Source organism: Drosophila takahashii, chromosome 2R (assembly GCF_030179915.1).
Source record: "Drosophila takahashii strain IR98-3 E-12201 chromosome 2R, DtakHiC1v2, whole genome shotgun sequence".
NCBI classification, from domain to species: Eukaryota; Metazoa; Arthropoda; class Insecta; order Diptera; family Drosophilidae; genus Drosophila; species Drosophila takahashii.
The window spans coordinates 38,632,299-38,656,819 of record NC_091679.1 but is presented as its reverse complement, the minus strand read 5'-3'; the positions used below and the strand labels follow the sequence as shown (position 1 = coordinate 38,656,819).

The 24,521-nt window shown below is 40.5% G+C and overlaps 2 protein-coding genes across 2 annotated transcripts in view; one reads left to right on the top strand and one right to left on the bottom strand.

The window, feature by feature from the left end:
- Positions 1–24,521, bottom strand: part of luna — a 115,231-nt gene that overhangs the window by 89,703 nt on the left and 1,007 nt on the right. The window contains exon 2 of the mRNA XM_017143716.3: positions 18,464–19,065. Within this exon, the coding sequence (XP_016999205.2) occupies positions 18,464–18,565 (102 nt within the window). The 5' untranslated portion in view covers positions 18,566–19,065. The remainder of the gene's footprint in view (positions 1–18,463; positions 19,066–24,521) is intronic.
- Positions 4,596–4,916, top strand: LOC108058782 (uncharacterized). Its single transcript, XM_017143717.3, has one exon. The coding sequence runs from the start codon at positions 4,686–4,688 to the stop codon at positions 4,809–4,811; it is 126 nt and encodes a 41-aa protein (XP_016999206.2). The 5' UTR covers positions 4,596–4,685; the 3' UTR covers positions 4,812–4,916.

Sequence of the window (24,521 nt, the reverse complement as noted above, 5' to 3'; positions counted from 1 at the left end):
GTTTCCCAGGCACAAGCACAGGCACAGGACTCCTTTGCCTATATTGAAACATAAATAGAATTATAAATACTCTACAGGCATCGCTCGTGTGCTCGTGTGTGTGTGAAAAATCAGTTAAAGTTATTGCATGTCGTCGCAGCTCGACATAGACAAATGTTGCTCTTGTCACAAGTGGAGGAGGCAGCAGCAACAGCAGCAACACCAACAACTCCTGGCCCACCCACGTCAACTGGCTGTCTTCATGTGCCTGTTGCCAACTTGACGAAAATTGAATTTCGAAACATGCTGGCTAAAAGAAAATGTACAAAAAAGAACCACCAAAGGACTACAAAAAAAAGCACCGAAAATTGGGTGGAAAAAAAACAAAGCTCGCTGGCAAATAGAGAAACATTTCAGCGGCAACAGCAACAACAAATACCATGACAATGACAGCGTAAAGCCGGCAAATGCAGCAACAAAAGCAGCAAAAACAAACAGCCAACAAAATGGCGGCTGTTAAAATGCGAAAAACGCGTTGAAAACTGTTTGAACAACAAGGAGTTGCTGCTGTTGCAAAGGAATTGAGCGAACGCACAGCAGCAACATCGGGACACCAGCAGCAACACCAACTGTATTTAGTGCCGCCATCATCAGTAGACGAGTGTGTATGTGTGTGTGAGCTGCGCTAAGTGCCTTTGCTCTTCGTCCTTCGACTTTCCACGAAAAGCATACCCCCACCATCACCACCCTTTATTGTCCTTGTTTGCCTGTTATGTTTTTTAGCTTTACGTAAATTGCGTAAATTGTGTGCATTTTATTACGCTACACTTCATGCTGTCACGCCCCCTTTTTCCAGCCCCCGCCCATCTTCATACATCACCTCTTTCCTGCTATTTTTTTCCTTTGCAAACATTTTGCCAACTTTTTTTTGGCTGTGCTGTCAACACGAACAAAAATGTCTTCGTCAGTTTTATTAGGTGAGAACTGTGTGCGTTACTGTACTGCAAAGTGATGTGGATACATCATGTTTTTGTTGGAAAAAATGCGTAACCAGTCTCTTGATAAGCCTTCAGTTTTGACCCATTTCAAAGGGAAATTAATGTAAATTTTATTGTCCGTCTATCAGTCAGGCAAAGAGCCAATTCAGCCAACTCAGCCCATTCCCCGTCACTCACCGTCACTCTTACCTTTAATAACACATTTTTTCGGGCTAATTGATACGCCTGACGGCATCGCGTGACCAAAAACTGAACGCTAAACGACAAAGATAAACACAAGAAAAAGAAAACAAGCGGCACAAAAATAACGAAAAATACAGAAAACCAAAAATGAAATCGCAGGGCGCCAAGAAACTTCCACGCGACGGCGTTCAAGTTCATTGCCATTTAGGCCAAAATTGGCGCACGCGGAACTTGTCTTTAGCCCCCAAAAAAGCACGAAGGAAGCCAAAAATACAGAGAGAAACAGAGCCAATCGAAACCGAAAACGAAAACCAAAACAATTCGAATTTCGAATACAATGTAAAGGAAAAACACAAATAAAGGCACACACACGGCTATTTTTGGGGAACGCACGTAGCAATTGGCAGCCGCTGAAATTGTTGGTGAAAATTGAGGCATTAAATTGCACTCGATCGACGGACGGATTGTGCACACGGATCGAGAGGCCCCCTAGAATCTGAAAGCCCCCTACAGACACCCCTTTCCACTTGATAAATGCAATACGGAATTTAACGCATTTTGTTGCAATTAATTTCTGCTTCTTTTCTGGCAAATTTTTGGTTACTTGCCAACCGCGAAATTTTGATCGCCGTCGGGGAAAATCGGAATCTTTTTGAAAAGCGCAAAAATCTCACATTCCATTATCAAGTGGTTGCAAATGAGATTTTTGCCTGCCTGGGGAACTCATTGCCGTCGTAAAACACGGAAAGTGCACTCAAAATGCAGTTGAAATTGCATTTAACACATTTTCCCGGCACCATTTGCCATTTGGCCATTTGCTCGCCATTTTGCCATCGGCGGGTATGAGGGATGTTACTTTTGATTTATTTGCATGACAAACGGGTTAATTACAACATGTTGCGGCAACAGCAGCACCACCAGCAGAAGGCTAGCAAAAACAGGATTTTTATGTTATAAGCACAATTGTTGAATGCTGCATCGGACGATGATGCAACATAAAGCCGGAGCATTGTGGGCGTTGGGAAATGTGGCGCCAGTAGGAGTGTATAAACCATATTTATTTATGTAAAAATTTTTCGGCAATTGACAAGCTTGTCCCTGGTTCGTAAACGAAGTTTTGGAGCCCCCGAAAAAGCCAACTTGGCACCAGGAGGTGCAACGTCATTTATTACAAACAACAAACACAACACACACTGCACAGCACAGCGAGAGTTTCTTTGTTATTTGATTGAGCTTGAGGCTGGCATTGAGTGTCCATAATGGAATTTTTATTTATTAAATGCGAGTCTCTGTCCATCGCCCGGTGCCGTTGTGTAATTTATCACAGCCTGGCCAGCCAGAAAGGAATTTTCTGCGGGATTTAATGCCATGACAATGGGTGAGAAGCGGTGGAAAAAACCGCAACTGGATGAGGAGGTCGAGGGGGTTTCGTGTGGAGTGTGGCAATGCATAACGCATTAACAAACGGCTTTCAGCTGCATATTGGCTTTTGTGATTAACGCTCACACATGCAGAGCGTCGAATGCATAAAAACATTGATACTCTTGTTGCTGAAAACGGGCTATCGATGCCAGCTGTTTAACCCTTGTTTAAGCGTAAAGAAAATATAATTTAAAAGTTGGAATTTTAAAATAATTTTTTAAAAATATAAAAATTCCTGCTCGGGCGCCATTGGCCATTTTGCAAAGCTAAGTATTTTAAGTTTAAACGATAGTGAGGTTTAAAAAACTCTTACAAAATATCATTAATAAAAATACCAGCTCAGGCGCCATTAAATAAATTGCACTATTAAATATTTTCAGTTTAAAAATTAGTGCAAAATCAGTGTAAATTGTATACTCTTTAAAAGCCCTTCCCAATGGGTTAACTGAGATATATATATTTTATTTAATATTGTAACGACTGTTAAATGCCACAAATTGTTTAATGCCTCGCGTTGAACTCTACCCATTCCCTCGTCCTATACCCACTCCCCCAACTCCTCCAGCGATGGCAACTCTCCGGCGTGCAACCACCGAGCGATTTATGCAAATGCAACCAATGCACTTAGCGCCGTTAAATAAACAAAAGCATTATCAGCACCAGCTACAGCAGCAGCAGGCAGACACAGAATGCAAAATGCAGAATACAGAAATGCAAGACAATGCATTAAATTCCCTTTGCGATGTGCTGATGTGTGGAGAGAAGCCACAGAGCGGCAGCGGCAGCAGCAGCTACACACATCAAAAATTCACTATGGAACTTATCTAAATGCACTAAATTACACATTAAGCAAGTATCTTAAATCAAGACCTGCACACAGTCGCAGTCTAAGCGCATAAAGCCCATAAACAACAAGAACAAGCCGGGCAGAATGCAAATTTGCATTCGAGGGGGGCAAAGTAAACAAATTGAGTTGGCATGGTCAGGGACTTGTAGGTCTGGAGATTGCGGACTTATAGACTAGCTGCACTCCACTGGCTGCTTAATTTGCGTGCGAGCTTATATTTTTTTGCTCCCACTGTTTCTGCTGTTGTGCCTGTGCCCTCCATCGATTATGTAAATGCGAGAATTTCCATTAAATGCATTGAATTCCATTACGAACGCATCACCATCATCATTACTATCATCATCACCATCATCGTGGAGATGATGTAGTAGTGAATGAACGAGCGAACGTTGTAAAGCAGCCAACGGATTCCAGATTCAGTGGCGGAGATCTCGGCTCTGGGCTCCCATTGTCTTGCGGTCTTGCGAATTTATAGCTCGGCAACTGCCGAGAGTCCGGCACAATGAAGTCATTTGCTGTGCTGTGGAATGTTCGCCGAGCGCTGGCAAGTGAAAATGCCTGGCTGGCCCCGAATATCGTAAATCGTTTACTGGCTGTCCGCCTGTCTGTCCGTTTGTCTGTCCGTTTCTCGGAGGTATTTTCATTAGCCAAACACAAATTGAGGCAACACGACACGACATACAAAACCGAAAGAAAAACACTTAACATCAACACGAAAAAGACTAAGCAAGCAACAAGGCTAAAAATGCAGGGAGGAGAGGGTTTGGGCCAAGTCGGAATAAACACGGCTCAGATCGGCTCAGGTGAGTTCAAGCGGACTGAGCCAAAACCAACAGAAACTACTGTTTAAATATCACTGGAGCCATGGATTTCTACCTGGTTCACCCTTTTTTGAAAACGTTGGCCAAATGACCAAACAGAAGCTTACAGGTATTTATTACGGGTTAGGGAAGGGGGTAAAGGGGTAACGGGGCAAAGGGGGAGGATAATTCGTTGGCCTGTCCAGAGGACGTGTGAAAATTTCTATGTTGGCCTGCGGCATTTCAAAACTGCAGCTGGCGCAAATGTGCATTCAAATGGATCTTTTGTTTGCCGGCTTTCACTGCCAACGCCGCCGCTTCGCATTTGTAGCATTTGTAGCATTTGTATTTGGCAACGCATTTCACACTTTGAGTGGTGAAAATCTCTCTGACGCACAACTCAAAAAAACTGGGCAACTGTAACCGAAAACCGAAATCATTGGAAAATCTGTGAAAATGTCGACGGAAAATAGAGAGTGCGATGATGAATTTGAGCGGCCCAGCAGGACCCTGGTTTTGATAATCTTCACCCTCGCCGTTTTCCTGAAGTTGTGCATCATTCTGGTGGAAATTATGGTGTGAGGGCATTACCTGCAAGGAGACAAGGGAAAAGGTCGTAATTAGTTGCTGTTCTCCTTACATTTTCCTTCTATATAAAGATAAGTGTAAACAAAGAGCTGAAAAGAAGCGATTGATTGGGATCAAATGGTGGAGTCACTGGAGTTTTAGTTTGATCTCTCCTTTCACAGGAGTCGCATTTCACCGAGGGTGAGTTGCCTTTCTGTTTCGCTTTGCCGCTTCTTTGTTGGTATTCGATTACAAAAAGGTTCTCATTATTAGCATTTGACTTTTCCCATTTCCCGCTCAAACAAAACGTAGGAGTCTGTTGGAAAAAAACCGCAAGGGTAAAAACATAATTTCATTTGGCCTGCTGTGCGGAACAGTGAAAATAATTTGACAACTTACTTAAAAATATGTCACATGAAGAAGGTCAAAACTTGGTCAGGCAGCCGTAAAAAAAGGGTTGCCCCGCAGTCCCCCCCAAAAAAAAGTAGCCTCAAGTAGCGTCGCTTGTCTGGAAAATCAAAATGAAAATCCAAAAAGGGAGCAACTTTTATTAAAAGCTGTCAGCGCGGCAAAACCCCAAACATATTGCCCCGGTAGGGTTTCATTTTTCCTCAGCCAGCCCCAAAAGTTGAAACGTCATCGTGGCTTCATTACGAATTCTTCGAATGCTTCTCACCTTTTGGGCTGCTTGTTTTTTCTACAGTAGGGCCAAAAAGTTTGTTGCCGCGTGTCCTTTGATCAAGTTCCATGCGAGGAGTCGCCGCCACACATTCCCGTTTTCACCTGTCTGGCGGCCAGCAGCTGCTCTTTGATGTCCTCCCAGCCAGGACGAAAAAGGACGAAAAGTGGGTGCTAAGGATAAGCCACGAAAGAGCGCATCAGGCATGCATAAAGCGAAGGCCCAAATTAACTCAATTGACAAACTTGGCTGACAACTCGCAAAAGGGTTCAGCTAACTCAGTTACTCGTCCTTGGAGGAAAAATGGAAGCCTGATATGGATATTGCCACACACAATCCCTAATTAGAATCGATTTGGCTCGAGGGAGAGCGACCCTTTTACCCTTCCCTTGGCCCATCAAAAAACAATTAACAATCTGAGGCACTCAATAAAATATTTAAATGCTAAAGTAAAGTAAAGTGAATCTGACGAGGTGAACCCTTTTTTTCCAGCCGTTCTCGTCCTCCAAGTAAAGTGAAAAAGGAACCCAAAGCGAGGGCAAACAATGATAAATTACAAATGAAATTGTAAAAAGGCGCAACAGCCAAAGGAAATTAAGAACAAAGAAAGCGGAGGACGAAGAACACGCCGAGCAATTAACGCCGACAGAAAGGTGCCACGCCTCCTTTCTGGGGGGGCGGCCTCCATGGCCATGTCGACTCAATGATTACTTTCGCCTTTGATTAATTTGAGCTCATCGATATTCCCGATGTGCAACCCTTTTTGCCGAACCGAACATTCGCCGCTGGCCTAATTGCTTGCCTAATTTAATTGCCACGAGTGTAATTTGTGCCGGCCAACTGACAACTGTGACAATCGACAGACGACCGACGACAGCCCCATGAAAGTCGAACCCAGGACTTTTCGATCCGACTTTTGCCCTTTGGTCATATACTTATTCCATTCGCCGGACTGCAGCTCTCTAATCAGTGCATTTGATTAATGGAAACTTTACTCCACTACCTTTTTTTTCTATGGGTGGAAGGTGTGTTCAAAACACCTCGGAACAAACCACAAAGTCATTTCCGCACTTTTCGGCCAGCATCATTAATTACAAAAACCAATAAAAGTGTTGGCCGAGCATTTAGGCCAAAATAAGTTGTCATCATTAGTAACAGTTACAAGTTGGCCAGACAAACAGCCAGGAATATAAAAAAGGCAAGGGAAGAATTGCTACACTTGAAGAATTTGACTAAGGGAATGCTCTTAAAGGAAATAAAAACCATAAATATTTAGGATAAAATATAATAACACAAAATTATCAAACCAATTTTTCAGGACTTAAATCCTTAAGAACTTTTCAAAGCCAATACCAAAAGATGAAATATAAATTAATACAAATATATTTTTAATTGAGAACCAAATAGTTAAAGGCTATAAAAAGTTCCTTTATTTAAAAAAAAACATTTTAATATACTGTTTATTTACCCACCAACCCAAAACCCTTCACATCCTTTTGCGATAAATACCCAAGGATAACCGAGATGAATTACGGGAAACTGACAAAGACAAGGAGCCTCGGTTACTGGCAAACAAATTGCCAACAATTGATGAATGTCTGGTAATGAGACGCGCTTCTCAACACGGGCCGAAATAAAATGCGAAGAAAAATCTTAAGCTAAACGCAACTAAAACTCTGTCAAAAGTTGGGAAAAAGGGGCAGAGAAATGGGGGAGATCTAGGCGCCAGGCGAAGGAAAATGGCCTTTTGTATTGGGCCTATAAATAAATAGGCTTTCCAATACACACACACTCGCACTTGTACCGAAGCCATTCGGAAAGCAATCTGTGTAAAAGTAACGTAGTCATTAATCATTATCATATAAACATCAATTGGTGTTTAGAGTGTTCGATAGTCGGGGGTAAGCAGGAGAGTTCCGAGGAGTGGAGGGGTTTCTCCTCCTCTTTTTTGGGGCTGCATGTCTTGCCCAATGTTATTGATTGGCCATTCAGTTGGTATCGAAGTCGTTGGCCCTCTCAAGGAGTGCAGACAGCCAAAAAAAAAATGAAGAAGGGAAGAGAAGAACGTAAGAAATCGAAATGAAATTTACCGTAAATAAAAACATACCAGAATGGAGGGAGTTGAATGTAAGTAGAATGAAAAATTTAATTTATAACTGTATATATATTGGCCGTTTCTTCCGCAGCAACTTCCACTTCCCTCGATTGGCCCCAAATAAAGCGAAAATACGAAGAAAAAATGTTTGGGCAGCAGGGAAGCTGCTTCAAAGGTTTCCTGTTTGGTCCGATTCAATGCATTAAGGCGAAATCATCTTAGCCGAAATCAAATAAAAGCGACAGACACACACAAAAAAAGATGAGGAATAGGAATGGGGGACAAACTATGCTGGCCAAGATATAAATCAACCGAAATAAGACAAATTTTCGGAAGCAAGTTGCGGAGTCTCTTCAGCTGGCACCTAATCAAAGGAGCCGACAGCGAGAGACACAGAATTACATGTAATCAATTTGTCATAACAACCATCGGGGGTATTTCTATATCTAAGGATGTGTCTTTTGCCGAGTCATTTAGTGACAGTTAACCTTGAACCTTTTGAGACCAAAAACGAAATCGAAACCCCCTCAAATGAGGCGCAAATCTTAAAGAGCACATTTATCATCTGCCACATGCGAGATCTTCATACTCATTAATATTTCATATTTATTTCAAGCTGCTGTTTTTCTTCTTATTCACAACTCGATAAAGACTGCCGAGAAATAAACTTATCTGGGCTTGAAAAAAATTCCCATTTTCTGCTTTCATCTCCTTTGAAATGTGTATAAATATAAAAAGTCAAGTATTTCCTTTTTTATCAGCCAGCGGAGCAACAACAAAATTCCTTTCGCCTGCAGAGCCATCAATCATTATCATTCGAGGCCTATACATATACTTCCGAGTTCCATCCTGTTTGGGCTCTATCTTGTTCTGAGTCAGAGAGACCTCCCATTATTTGTATATACTTACATATATTTAATTTCTTTTCAATTCAGCTCTTCCTCTTCCCCAATCGCCGCCACTTGATAAATTGCTTTCGCTGGGATCAATCCATCGAATAGGCGATATTTTATTTGGCTTATTAATTTTTCTATATATATATTCGAGTCTGGTGACCGCAGATTTCAATTACAAAGTGTCACGGGCAACAAGGGCGAAAGATGAGTTTTAATAGAATTTAACTTTAAATGGGAAATGCTTTCTCTTCCTCCATCTCTCTTGCTCTCGCAGCATTTTCAATTTGTTTAATGCAATTGGGGGAACTTTCCATCTGAAAAGCGCGTCAATTGATGCACTTAGGCGCTAAGATCTCTTTACACAAAAGGCGGACACAGTTGGGGTGTGTAAATTGATTTCGTTTTTGGGCTTGCCCTCGCACAGACAGTGTGAAATATGTATATAACTCGGAAATGGGGGGATGGGATACCCCAGACGTTTTGGATCAAGGGGTGCCACTGTTTCGAATGGGTCTTCAAAGTGCATTCGATTCCCAGGCCCACGAAACATACATATAACCCACTCCCTGAGAACGCATTCTTTCGTGATGTTATATGAGCTGAAAACTGTTTGAATGGATGATTAACATATATGGATGGGCTTGGGTATTTTGGAAGGCGAAACGAAACGAAACGGAGCGAAACAAAACAAATTCGTTGTTATTGTTGCTTGTTTGTTTCCTCGCTGGCGCAAAAAGGCCTTCGAGTTGATATGGAGCATATGAGCAGCACAAAGGGTTCGCCTGATTCAACAAGCCCCTCTGATTCACGCCTTATCAGCCCCGCAGGAAGCGCTGCCAGTCAACAGTCCTCTAACCCCAACTCCAAACCCTTAACCCACGGTCGCCTCCGGCGGCCAGCATCGACATTTTAGCACCCAATGCCAATGCTTCGACACGCCCCTATCATTGTGCAAACATCGACACCATGCTTAAACTATAACAAAAGGCGTTTGGCCCTCTGCAATTGCAGAGAAAACATAACATAAAGGAAAACTCTTGGAAAATATTGAGAAATAAGGGAAAACAATTTACCGCCATATGCGAGCAGGCGGGTCGTCCTGATCCCTTTTATGGTCAATGTGTCAGCCACCGAAAATTGCTTTTGTATACCCAAACATGGCACACATAGCACAAAACAACACACACACAAATTTCACTTATCATTGTCGCCTATGGCCGGGAATTAGGAAGTGTTCGGCGGGCGAACGGAAGACGTTGGGCGCCAGTTGGTCTTATCACTTATCAGACAAACGGGCAGACGACAGCCGCCTGTGGGCCTCTCCAAGGTCGCAGTTCAGTTCGAGCCCAGGCTTAGAGAACATAATTTATGATACGGACCTTTAATTAGCCCGTTTCGGGGCAGCTGACAACTTTTAGGTACAACTGTCAACTGCTTTTGTATTGAGCGCGACAGCTAACCTCATCGCACAAATCACCCGCCCACTCTTTTGCCATTTCTCCCCAGCGAAATTTGACATACATTTTTCGCCCCGAATTTTTCACCATCTAAAGCGAGGAAAATTCATCCAGGACTAGGCCAGACTGCCAGCCGGCAACAATGGCGGTCGTCTAGCGTCTAACAACCCCCGCACTCTTCAAAAAAAAAAACAAAATAAAACCCATTCCACCGCTTTACAAACCCAAGTACAAGGCAATCATATTGATGCCCTTTCGAAGGGTAGTCCCTGTCAGCCAGTTGACATATCAATAACCCTTACAACTCAAATTGGATCAACTGTTTGGTTAGTCTTTTCAATGGAAGGATTCGTGTATGATAAGCAGGGATGTTCCTTAATTCTCTGGAGATCCATGTAAGTACCCAATAGAAAATATTTAATTTCTTATTTGTATAAAACTTACATGGTATTACTTACTTACTTAGTGGTATTATTTCGATTAGTTAAACAAATAAATTATAATAAGTAACAAGAAAATATTAAATAATTTTTAAAGTACTTCCCCATGTTTAAAATTCCCCAGAAAACTTGTATGAAAAATAATAATTTACATTTAGTAAAATATGAAATCCTATAAAACATTTTATAAATAGTTCATTTTTATACTTCCCCCATTTTGGAACTCCCCTTCTTGCATGCCACAACATAGTAACAAAAAGTTTAAAAATATAAATATCTTATGTAAAACATTTTCCCACTCGTAAGGGTAGAAATCCCTCGGCTATATTTCCCCTAATTTCTGGTTTCCTCTTCTTGCGTGCCATAAATTATGTACGACTCACACAAGCGCACACGCACCGCTGGCACCCTCGAAAAATAAGGAAAGAGGAAAAAAAACCTCACCCACTCGTCTCGACGTGTGCAAAATTAAACAAAACAGCAAGTGTGCAAAAAATTTAAAATACACAATTTTCAAAATAAAAATGTTCGTGCAATTTTCGGTTCTGTTTCTACCCTCCAGTTTTTGGGGTGGCTGTTGGTGGTTGGTTCTGGTCTGCTGGCCTTTTATTTCCAGTTTTTCTACATAATATTCAGCTCGTTTTTGGTTATGCTTTTCTTCGCTTTTTTTTGGCTCAAACATTTGCCCAAGACGTTGACGATGGCGGCTTGGCTCGTTCTGCTTGTTTACCCGAAGAAATGGAAAACAATTTGTATTTGGATTCGTATTCGCATTCGCATTCTCGTATTTGTATTTATTCGAAATTTACATAAGAAATAAAACAATGAGTGTGCAATTGGCTGTGGCATAATGAAATTGTGTATCTGCCGCTCAAATGAGCTGGCAATGAAAGATGACGACAACGTGGAAGGGGATCGAAGGACTGAGGCACGTGGCTCTCGAGTGGCCCTCGGCCATTCACATTATTAAAAAAGGATTAGTTGTGCCGCTCGTAAAATTTGTCAGGACCGTGCTTGGTCTTTTTTACGGCCAAAAATCGCACTTTTTGCCAATAAAGATTAATTTGGGACATAAAATGGCAGCCGAAAAAAATGAGAGTGGCCTTTCTCGCTGGCAAAATCAATCAATTGCTTAGGCCCGTTTTTATGGGCCAACTCTAGGCATCTACTCTCGACTCTTTAATGGCTAGAAGTTGCTTAAATCCGAAAGGCTGTGTGTGTGTGGAGGGAAATTAAGAGTCAACCCACACAGGAGGATTTTTCCAAAAGGAGAACGGGAAAGTGGGAGTGGGCAACTCAACCCACGTCGTCAGATTAGCAAGCGACTCACAATCAGTGAACTCCTCTCTCGCTAACAAGGCAGGAAATACGGAAAGGATGGGGTTTTCAGGGGAAGGGGCAGGGGAAGGGAAAACACAACTGTAATTAATACGAAACATATCCACTCATTACCAAGAGACTTTATCAACGGCGCACATCTTCCGACCCGAGGAGCAAAAGAGCAAAAAGAACCAACGACAACGTCATCCTCGAATGCCAAAAGAGATGGGTTTAGGAGCAATATATGTATATGTACACTGCAGCATCCTCCATCCTTACACACACCCATCTACTCATCTAGTGTATATATATTCCGACATAATGATGGGGATGCCAGGATAAGAGTTCTGCTGGGGAGCTGGGAAGACCGAGAGACCCACAAAGATGCCAACTTGATGTATGAGTCTAATAAATACAAATTTATCAGGCAGCAGCCGAAGCATACATAATTGTACAGCCAATTAGGAATGGATATAATTCAAACTTAAAGCTCAAATGCCATCGAACGGGCTCTGGCCGAAGTCCGAATCATCATGGGGTATTTGTATCTGTTAGTGGTTCTGATCAAAATACAAAGTGCAGACCTAATCATGATTTATATAGTCTGACTCACAGTTCTAACAGACCAAAGAGGGTAGGATAACGGCGAGGAAACCGAGCAAACAACCGACAACCGGCAACTCAATTATGCACAATTTAGACGAGTCCTTGCCAATCTAATTGTAGGCATTGCATTGCAAAAAAAGCAAGCCAAACCAAACACACGCAAAGTTTACTTTTCATGGGGGTGGCTCTCAGGTGAACTCTCCCCCGCATTTCCGCTTTCCTGCGAATTATAAAACGCCCCAACAGCTGTGCAGAATTTTAAACGCAGGCGGGTGGTTTGCCTTTAAAAAAATTAAAGAAAAAAACGAAATAAGGATGGGTGTCACATAACGTCTAATTGTGGGCCAGTGGAGCTCACATGCTCTCAACGATTATTATAATAATTACGGAATCAGAAAGGGTTTGCTTTGGTCGGGCAAATGGATGCCTAAGGTTGGGCCGACCTAATCAGCTTAGAAATAAGATGGGGCGAAATGTAGAAAGGTAATCCCCCGGGAACCATTACATGCCTGACCATTTTTAAATGATTTTCTACGCTCCATGTTCTCCTTTCTATTTTTTCACCGACCCAAAGACTAATCGCAGTTATGCAAGAAAATCCCGAGTACGGAGTTCGGAGTCTGAGTCTCTGCGTTTCTGGGGTTTCGAGTTTTCAGTGTGAGTCTGGTTTGCCGGCCGCAAGTTGCAGCAACTTTTCTGGTTAACTCTGCGTGTGGCACAACTGCACAGGATGGCAGTAAGCCAATGTGGCAGGGCGACCGCAAGGCAGCCGAGAAACGAGTCGAGACGGTACGAGCCATATCATAAACTTGCACGTAACCATTGGGAAAGAACCGAGCGCAGTGTTGGCCAGATCGAGCAGCGAACCGTAATGCTCAGGTGCACTAAGAGAAAAAAGATCTAAATTCGAGATAAATAAGCGATTATAATGAACTCTTAAACCGAAGTTGTAATACATTTTTTTTGTTATTAAAGTTAGAATTTTTCAAAACAATGTTTAACATTAGAAATTATAACATTTATTAATTTAGGGTTTATGTTTGAGTGTTTTCTTTATTCATAATTTTTTAAGATTAGGTATGATTGATCCAGTTTAGATAAACATTGCAAAAATAAACAAAATTTATAAAAAAAAATTTGGAAGTACTAAACAGAAAATTAAACGGAAATGAGATTATTCTACATAACTTTAAAGCACAACAAAAAACTAAGTAAAAGCCAAGTATTAGTCATTCTAAATAGTTTGTTTTGAATTTTTAAGTGATGATTCATCACTGATGAATTGTTAGTTTTAAGAATGCTTATGAGTAGTCACATGAGTTGTGCTCCTGTATTACCAGAAGTAACACTTGATTCCAGCATGTATTTTCTCTCAGTGCCTCTGGGTGCTTGTGATGCTGCCACTGCTGTCGCATAGTTAAATGTGAGCTGTGAGCTATGTGCGGCACATACGAATGCGAGCATCTATTGTAGCCGGCGCATACACTTCCCACACTCCCGGTCTGCAGATAAACATACACTGCCATTCCACATTCCACATTATAAGCATAAATCCAGAGGGCAACCCACAAAAACTATAAAAGGACTCTTTTCGGGGTGGGTGCGAGTGCGAGAGCGCGCATTTGATGATTAATTGCAGCCCAGATGATAAATGATTGAGGGTAATAGGAGTAGCAAACGTGGTAGCTGCTGCTTAGCTGGATTTTCGAGATGTGGATAGGGGAGGGAAGGGGCGGGAGGAGGGGATCTAAGGGGGAGTGCCGCATGGTGGCAAGTATTTAAGGCCCACGGACGCTTGGCCCGCACGTTTGCCTTGCCCCTCACGTCGAGCATATTTTCAGCAATTGCACGTATTTCGGATTTCCCCATCCACCATCCCCCCATATACCATAGCCCAAATCTCCCTCCCACTTCCTTCTCTCGCTTCTTTTGGCTCTTTTTGCTGGCTCTGCTAAAATAACTGTTCTTCTCTTCCCGCCAAGACTAAGATTTGGCCAATACACTAAAAGAAGTCTTTAAATATATTATGGTTTCAAAAAAAATTAAAAGTTCGAAAATCTCTATTTGTATGACAATTTAATGGAAAAATACCTTAAGAATATATTTATAAGGTGAGAAAATCTTAGAAACAGATTAAAATATATCTTAAGGATACTTAGTTCCAAGTTCTAGCTAATAATTTTTAAATAAGAATGGGAAAGTAACTAATAACAGAACTTTTTCTTTTCTGCTTTATAATTTAAATCTTTATAATGACAAATGATCATTTATATTGAATCCTTCTTCTATTTCCCTCAGTGCAATCAATGAAGTGTGTGTGTGTGAGTGTGTCGCTCTGCTTTTGGCTTATTAGGTGTAAGTCTATGTGTGTTTGTGCATCTGTCTTCATGAATTTCCCAATGGCAGCATCGTTTTCGGGGGCATTTCTTTTTACTTTTTTGCTATTCCCTCATTTTTTGCCACTCTTTTTATTTTGCGTGTGCGTATGTGTGTGTACGTGCCATTTTGGGTTTTGTTTGTTACGTTTTTGCGTGTGCTAAATGTTAACTGCTGATTGCATATTGTCTGCGGGGTGGCAAGAGGTTGTCGTCGCTGATTTCGGCACTTGTGTGTGTTTGTGCGGCACTTCTGCCCCCGTGCAAAACAAAAAAATCGAATGGAAATGAAATAATGTAATACATAAATTCATTTTTACATTTCACCCACACAAAGCGGCTTAATTTGAAATAATTTAAATACATTAAATGGCAACCGCAGTCGGGTAATCGCTTCAAAATGTGGCAAATGTGGCGTTGCGATAAAGCCACATCAATGGACACTGATAACTGAGCGAAAATCCAATCGAATCCGCTTAGACGCTTGAATTAAAACCAATATTCTATAACAACATGCAAATCGCCAAATTCTATAAATGAAATTAATCACAAATAGAGTGGCAGAGTTGAATGGCCATCGAAATAGAGCACCCTCCCACTTTTCACCCGATTTCCCATTTTCACACGCATGGAAACAAAAGGAAAATCCATCCATTTTACAGTTTTTCTTCTGGTGTTTATACAGAAATGAAAGAATAACATTCCGAGCGAATCGAAATCAATCTGCAGCCTGTGAAATAAATTAAGAGTAAAAACCAAATACCAAACCAAAACCAAACCCTTCGTATTTTGTATTTATTTTTGTTAGCATATTTCTGCTTTCTCTGCGCTTTCAAATTGTTTTGAGTGTGCAGCATAATTTCACAGCTTAGATAAACATGCCCAGGGAGCTCAAGAAATAGATACAGATACATTCGTATCTCTCAGTATGTAAATTCATAAATAATTCGTATGCAGATGCGGCATGATGTTGTTTGCTTTTGCCACTGCCATCAGCGGAGCAATTGTGATCCAGCAGCTGTTCAAATGAGAAGGCTCAAGTGTTCGACGACCGACTGACTGACTGAATGACTGTTTCACTGGCGAACCGAATTACGCATCATAACCATAACATAACAATTACAATAAAACAATAAGCAACAGCAAAACGCAGCCGCCGCATCGGAAGCTGGCGGAAGTCAACGGAAATAAACAAAACATCCGCAAGTTCTAATTACAAAAGGCACCAAAACAGATACACAGTTGCACAGATACAGATACAATGAGGGGGAGGTGGAATGGTGGTGCGGCTGGGTGAAAGGTCGGTTCGGAGAAAGTTCCAATTCGAATTCCAGCTCCTTTCTGAACCGACCCCTCCCCCAACCACCTGCCTTGTCCCGACGAAACTTTTATTAAATGCCGCAATTTAAAGTTTTTAACCCCGAATCAAATTTAAGCGAAGAAATAAAACGCTTAAATGGTTTAAGTCTTCGGGAAACAAATTACGAAATGCTCTTACTTATAAAATAAAGAATCATATACTTTAATCAACATACTAAGAAATAAAATAAATAATTTAATAATAAAATAGTTTAATATTACACTAACAAAAAATGCAAGCTGTAAAAATTTTTTATTCTTATCCCACAATTCAAAGCTTGAAAATAATAAATGTTAGCTATTTCTGTGAAATACGATATTAACGACCTATCAAGAAACACTAAATTCAATATTGCTTGATCATAAAAAATTACACTGTTTTTGTTAGCAATATGATTCCATTTCTTTTTCAGGGTATCCCAAAAGCACTTAAATTCAACAGAGCAGAGCAAAAGCCAAAAAACGTCAACCCCGCAACGATGTCGGCAGTACAAAATACGAAAAGTTATGCAAAAATGTGTACTCGAGTTCAATTAAAAGTTTTTAAGTTGTGCAAATGAAACGAGTGCATTGCGTCTTCAACTGCGACTCGACTTTCAATTCAGACGCAGAATTCGGAACTCAGACTGAGAGGCGAAGTCGAACTTAATTGCCGTGTGCTGCGAACACAGCGCCACTTTTCCTGGCCAAAAGGAATTTAAATTCGGTGAAATGCGTGTACAACAAGCTCCAAATTTAGCAGACGATAAGATTAGTTTATTTTTTTTGGCTCTATGCCGGTAATAATACTTAAACCAAATTTGACTTAAGATATTTTCACCGAGCAAGCAGTTAAAGTTGAAGGCCAGCCGAAAATCGAGGCGAATTGCTAATTTTAGTTTAACATTTGCTGGTTTGCTGGGGAATACATTTGAATATTTTGATTTGGCAAATCTATTTTTTGGCACATTCCTTGAATTTCGGCTGCCACTACTGGCGGTTTCAATTGAGGCATGCAGCAAATGAATAAAATAAATCAAACACACAACGGCCGAGTGTTGTGTTTTGTATATGCTAAGCAAATAAACTGGAGGTGTGAAAAGTATCTTTAAATTGGTGCGAAGCCCAAGACGGTAGCCGGTTGCTTGGGATGGATTGCCATGAGATACAAGATACAAAGTATAGAATACAAGGTGGGAGGTTCAAGGAGCAGCAGCCTCTGGGCGAAGAACCCTCCGCCTTATCGCAGATTTCCCTCGCCGAGTGAATTACGACTTTGCGTTTGATGGGCAAACAAAATGTAAAAAAAGCACAGAGAAACTGAAAGCGACACCGAAGCCGAAACCGAAACACAATCTTCTTATGCGTCAGGTTTTTGATAACACCACCGACCAGCCAGAATATGCCCATGGCATTTCTTAACAATAATACAACGAGCAGCAAAACAACAGCCAACAAAGCTGTCTGCAATCAGCTGGCGGCGGCTTCGATTCGTTTTATCAGAGCGGCCAAAAAAGCGAAAAGAAAATAATAAATAAAATAAAGACCAAACAGAAACGGCAAAAGAAAAAGCAAACAAACAAACAGAAACGGCGAAATACATACACATATGCATATTAAGTGTGCGAAAAAAAGTTCGCAAAAAATATATAAGTATACATGCTATGTATTTAGTATATATATTATGCATGCCCTCAGATGATAACCGACGCTGGTCGCTGACTGCTGGCGAATTTTACTTATTTATGGGCCGGCATCTATTTATTCGGCTCTTCCTCTTGCTCGCTTTTTGCACACATACACCATATACTATATATATCAGCTATATTATACTATATTTTAGCATGCGCACACAGTTTCGCTTATCAAGAGTTTATAATTTTTAGCAATTTAATTTTAGCTCACGCTCGTTCAGGTAAACTCGAGAGTGTGGGACCTTGAAACGGTTTCTTTTCATTCACTTTTTATTGACCGGAGAGCTGAGAAACAAACAAAAGATCAGGCACCAGAAAGAAATTCTCATGCCATGAAGGGGGAAATTCATAACATTCCCGATCGAATTCGAATATTGCGCAATGCCTCCGAAGGAAGTCCGCATAAAGTCGGTTAATGCTTCGATAAAATACCGCTGACTCGCCTAAGTAGTTGAGTCTATGATAAATGCCTAAATGCTAAATAAATAACGAACCAAACTAAGGGGGTGACGTCAACTGGAGGAAAACTTATAGAGGAAAGTGGAGAGGGAAGAAATTTGATTTATGTTTATAGGTTTAAAAGCCACAAAAACACAATAGGAATGGAAAAAAAGAAATGTTGAAATCAAATAGGGGCCACTATTTATTTTTAGAAAAGTCTCCAAAAAGTTTTAGTGGATATTAATGTATGAATAAATAATAAATTCCTATCTTAAACATTAGAATTTAATTTGGTGACCAATCTTATACATTTCTTTAGTACTAACCTGTTGCCATTGATCCTCGATCGACGGCTGTGATGAGAAGTAGCCGGTGGTGCAGATCCGCTCCAGCTCATTGAAGATATTGCCACTCGGTAGGATATCCATCTCGAAATCCTCTTCCTCGCAGCGCAAAAACTCTAGGGACTCCGTTTTGAGGCCGTTTCTTAATGTTTGATGGGGTCGAAGAAGATATTTGCTCAAACTGTTGATCGGACAACAATTTGAGATTGGTTTTGATGCAATTTTGATTTGATTTGAATTACTATGCTGGCTGGTTAGTTAGACAGACAGATAGATATATATTTTGATTGGTTTAATTTTGATTTCAGAGAGATTTAGGCATCCCGACGATGACCGATGCTGTGACGGACAGCATTTTAGCACTCGCGCTGGGATTTTCCGACCTATATACGGTTAATATATATATTTATAGAGCTAATTAATCTACACTTTTTGCACACGCTCGTTATTAAATTGTGGTATTTTCGGTTTCTTATTTACTTAAAATTTATTTAATTTCAGCACTTTCATTTGGATTTAATTTATCTCGACTCATTTATGAATGCATTTCCCAATATTTTTTGTGGCTGGTTTTGTGTTGGTTTCTGTAAATAAAAAAAAGTGCAAATATAAACATTAATCATACTGTTTGCTATAGTTGTTGCTTAGCCCCAATTATGTTTTAGGCAATTCGCTCCATTTTCGTAGTACCCCTTTTCCCCATCATTTTCGCCGACTCATCAGAGACTCGAGTATTATTAATTCTCTTTTTTTAGATTTTTGGAACTATGCAAAGTTCATTTTCCCAGCTAGCCGCTTCGCTCGCTTGTGTACATTTTCATATCGGTTTCGGATCGTTTTAGCCAAGCTCAACACTTTTTCACTATCAAAACACAGTTTTGGGTCAGTAACCCCAATTTGAGGAACACACGTATATACATACTGTATAGTATATGCGGTGTGGCCATGCATTCGTCGGTGTTCGGTTCGAATTTTATTATTATGATAGTCAACAGGGGCTCGGTTTTGAGCCACGGACCAGGGTTTTCGGCCGCAGTTCGGCCTCAGCCTGTGTTTTTCTTTAATTTCTAAGCGTTGTCCCTCACTCCTCACTCTTCCTTCCAACACATATATAAGTGTAAACCCGGTCTGTTGTCGATTTTTACTACCTGTTTCTTGTTGTTGTTTGAGCCGGGCTCTTTCACAACGTTTCGTGTTAACTGAAAAAGAACCACCAAAGCCGAACCCAAATTCGTTGACCGTCCGTGTGCGCTTTTGACTTCTTTTTTTCTTGTATTTTGTTTTTTGTCGGTTTTTTGTTTTTTTCTCTTTTATTTGGTACAGTTTTGTTTTTGTTGCTGCATTCGGCAGCGGTTTCCCTCTCTTTTCCTGGCCAAATTAGAACTTTGCAATGCATTTGTGTTGGCCTGGGTAAAAGCAACTTTCATTACTCAGCCGGCAGTGGGAGAATTATGTGGTGGGCAAACGAGTGTCGCCGATGATGAAAAAGCAGACTGAAGCTATATCTTTTCTTTCAGGGCTGCACAAAAAAGAAAATCTAGGATTTAGAACTTGAAAACATTTTTGGGTCATAAATAAAAATGTATTAATTTAGTTATGAGAAATTTAAAAAATTTAGAACAGACTTAAAAAGTGAATATAATAATATCCAATTTAAGGACAACATTTTATAGCCATAATAAAAATGGTTTAAGTTTACTTTTGAACAATGTGAACCTTTACAGACATACTTTTTAAGTTCCATTGAGTTCTAAAAGTGTTTATTATATTTAGACAAACTCTTCTAAGGTCTTTGGTTTTCTATGTTGTGCTCCTCCAATTTAATGACTAAGCCCTGCATATTTCTCTCCGTGTAGCCCTCACCCTATCACAATCACAGACGATGGGCCACAGTCAATGGCATTTTTATGTTCTTGACTCTGCCCCATGTGTCTCTGTGTGTCTGCCATATCATTTCAGTTCTGGTCTGCTCTGCTCTGCTCTGTTCAGTTCGCTTTGTTGGCCTTCTCCCTGGTCTTTGACAATAAGCATGGCTTATTGATTTTCCAGCAGCATTCGAAGGCATTTTCATCCCGAACCTTTCACACACTTGTCCTGCGCTCTGAACTCTTCCTGTTTTATTGTTAGCCAACCAATCGCCCCCGCCGCCGATCCCTCGGCGGTCGTTTTCATTTTGATTATCGAACATTTTTATCGCTTGACGTTTTTACAAGTTTGTATTATAGAATAAAACAGAAAGAATATATAGGAGAGGGTCAGCGAAACGAAACGAAACAAAAAGTTATGTCTGGGGTACAGTTTTTGGGGACGAAGTCTGCTGTGTTTTTGGCCCTTTTCCAAAGGGTTTGGCTGAGCATGAAACGAGCGGATGGCCGGTTCGCATTTCGCCTCGAAACTCGATACGCTTTTCATATTGAACTTTGAGTTTTGTGTTTTGCGCTCTGCGTCTGGCCGGAATGGCTGTTTGGTCTAATTAACTGCTAACCCAGTTTCCGGGCCTTATCGCTCAAGTAAAATCAAATAAAGGAGCGTGCTCCGTACAGCTGCTCATTAAGTTTGCCTTCCGCGCGGGCAGGGCAAATATAATAACGAAAATCCCAGCCCACAAGCAGACCGAAAAACAAAAACCCACATAAGCCAGACTTTTCTCTCCCCCCCAAAAAAGAATCTCTATTGCCACTCCACCCAGCTGCATTTATGATTGCACCAGCAGCAGCAGCACCAACAGCAACAGCAACAACAGCAACATCCATGGCAGACACACGTAAAGATACTTTACTCAAATACCCTTCAATCAACAACTTAACGCGCCACGAGGGCAGACAACAACGTTAACTTCCCCCGATTCCGATTCTTCCTTCTTCTTCTGCCTACGTGCGTTTTAATTTTAATTTTTTTTCTTCATGTTGCTGCTGCTGGCGATGTTGCTGCTGCGTGGCCACTTCACCGCTCAAGTTGATTTGGCTGCGAGTTTGGAGTCGCAGTCGGAGTCTCGAGCTGTTTGTTTTTGTTTTGTTTTCCATTTTCGAAACGGAATTTTAAGCGCTAAGAAAGCGCGGGATCCCTACAAGTAACCGAATGTTGTTGCTGTCTCTGGTGTTGCTGTTGCTGCTGCTGCTGCTGATTGTTGTTGCTGCCCATCAGAAACAGAAACAGAACCACATCGCAACGACCTTAACGGGCAGTCAGTTCTGAGACTTGGACTCGGATTCACCCAGCCGACAGCAACAGCAACAGCAGCAACATCACCGGCAGCAACAACAATAGACAGTGAAAACGTCATCAGCAGTCCAACGGGTCTTTGCCTGCATTTGTGAGATTTTGTAGCTGCTTTTCATCTTCCATTTCTTTGGCTTGGGGACAGCCACACAGAGAGAACATATATATAATATCATCCCAATTTCATAATAATTAATAATTAAGTCTAATCAGAAAGTAGGATAATCAGAAAATGATTTGAAAGGGGGAACTTTAATTTTAAAATTTAATTTAAATTTTGACTTTTTTGTTCTAACATTTATTAATAAAGTTGTAGTAGTCCCCTGTAAATTTACTGAAAATTAGTCATTTATATTTATGCATTTTCTTCTATTTTCTTTCTGTGCACAATGACATGGCAACAGCAACACGAAACGAAATGAAATGAATTTCATTCCCCGAACTTGATTTGCCTGCTCCTACGCAAAAGGGGACAAGCTCTTCTCACATTGTATTATTTCCTGCTCGTATTATCTCCCATCCTCCATCGTTCAGTCACCCACATATACTCGTATACTCGGGTACTCGTACTCTTACTCGTAGTAGCATATAGCAAACATATAGCATATAGCCCAGAAACAAATCAACACTTTGTTCATTTCACACGTGAATTGCTCCAGAGCAAGAGCAACCGAAATGAAAGGGGAAATGTTCGTGGCCTGTCTATTTTTATATCGCATTTTGTTTACATTCCGCATCGAGTGGGAATTTTCCTCTAGGAATGGCAGGCACACGCATTCTCAATTAGAAATTCCCATTTCATTTTCTGCTGTTGCGGTTACACGCGGATTGACATTGAAAACATTGAGAACCGGCAACAAAGTTCTAAAACCAAATTCGACACATGAGCCTCTACATCATATTACACAAGGAAAAATAAAGGTATAAAATACAGTGAAAAGATTGTGAGATATCAAGGAAATTTAATTGATCAATTGCCTTAAAAATCACTATTCATCAGTCAAACTAAAATATATTTATATTATTTAAATTATCAGTTGATTTTGAAATGAAGATGTAAACTCTGAACTTTTCTATCTGTGCAAAGCCACAATTTTGGGGTAAATATTTAAGACGGGATGGAGTTCGACATTTTCCTGCGGCTTCTTTGCGGTTGCCAGCAATTAATTCATATTACGGCAAAAATGTTGCCCAGGGATTTGTACCTGTTGGCAGGGGATATGCACGTTATGCCACCGCAAAAGGAAGTTCGGAAATTCTGTCAAGAGATTTCCTTCCTATTTACCATTTTACACAAATTGACCAGCAAAACAACAGCAAATACAAATCCGAGCCGGAAGAAGCTGGGAGGAATTCTGCTGGAAGGCTGGATAGAAGATAAAACAAAAGAAGAAATTCCCTTTCATTTGTGTTGTTGTGCCGTTCGCGTCATTTATTTTTAGTTGGCAAACTGCTTGTGTGTTTATAAACAAAGCGTTATTTATGTTCTCTATTTTATTTTCGTACAGCCAAATAAATATTAATAAAGACCCCAGCGCGTATGTATTATATATCAAGGCGACAGTTCGACGGGGGCACTTTATTTTCGGCCCCGCGGCACATGTGGCGCATCCCCTTTAATTGGGTCTGGACCCATAAATAAGACTAAGACTTTTTGCAGGCGAGAGTGATTTTGAAAACCATTAGCGGGTATTAACCACATTCGTTTCTTTATTTTCCCCATTCTATTAACGCCAATGTGCAGGAACACTCAGCGCGCTGAGTAATTGGATTACAAAGTGAAGCTATCAGTAAATATTTAGTGTACCAAGAACACGGCACCGTATACTTCTATGTGACAACCTGTGCCCCTCCATTTGTGTTGACATTCGGTGGAAGGTGTAAGGGGAGACCGCTGCAAGCCGAGCTGAAAGCGATTCGAATTAATCGCAGAACTAGTGCATTGGCTGTTCGATCCGCCAGCGAATGTATATATACAAATATATAAATGCTTCCTTGGCTATTCATATTTATACGATTATTGTCGGCGAAGGCGGCGGCGCCGGCGAGTCAACCGCATTTCAAATTGAATACTATCCAGACACTGCATGAATCAGATTCAGACTACGTGATCCGATCGATGCAAATGTAACGCCAGCTGAGAATATTTCGCTGTAATAATAGTCACAGTACGAGAATCTGGAACGGAACCGATTAGACGTCTCGATTTTGGCCTGTGGCGACGCGATGAGTGTGGGCAAAAGCTTGGTGCACAGAGCAAAAATGTCATAAAAGTCTTTATCATTTGGGTTTTTTCGTCGTCATAATATAGATTGTTTTTGGTGCTTTGTGCCAAAACGATATTGTCAGAACAACAATTCCAGAAAAGCAGAGCATGAATAACTGGTAATTTAAGCATTAAATAATATTTTGTCATTCTATGGCTTTTCCTGAGAATTACATTTTAATTTTGAGTCATTCATTAGAATAATAAAAAAAAAAACCGGTTAGACAATATGGGAAGAGGAAATTATTTTTATCATTTATAAGAAGTTAAAGAAAATATAGAATTTATCTTATTCTTACAAAATATTACAAAAAATTAATTGTATGTATTCAAAGAGAACACTGTATTTTATTTATTAGTCACTTTAATATTTATTACTGCATTGCAACTCATGACTTATCTAAAAAAGTCACCAACTCGTAACATTTATTTGACAGTTAAGTGATTAAGCAACCCATTGATAATAATACCATTATTTAGATGGAATAATATTAAGTTCTTATGATTTTTTCCCTCTGTATACTGTGTTGTATTTTTTTTTAACTTCTATTACTC

Coding starts and splice junctions, on each gene's coding strand:
- LOC108058782 (XM_017143717.3), top strand. CDS start 4,686: ATGTCGACGGAAAATAGAGAGTGCGATGATGAATTTGAGCGGCCCAGC.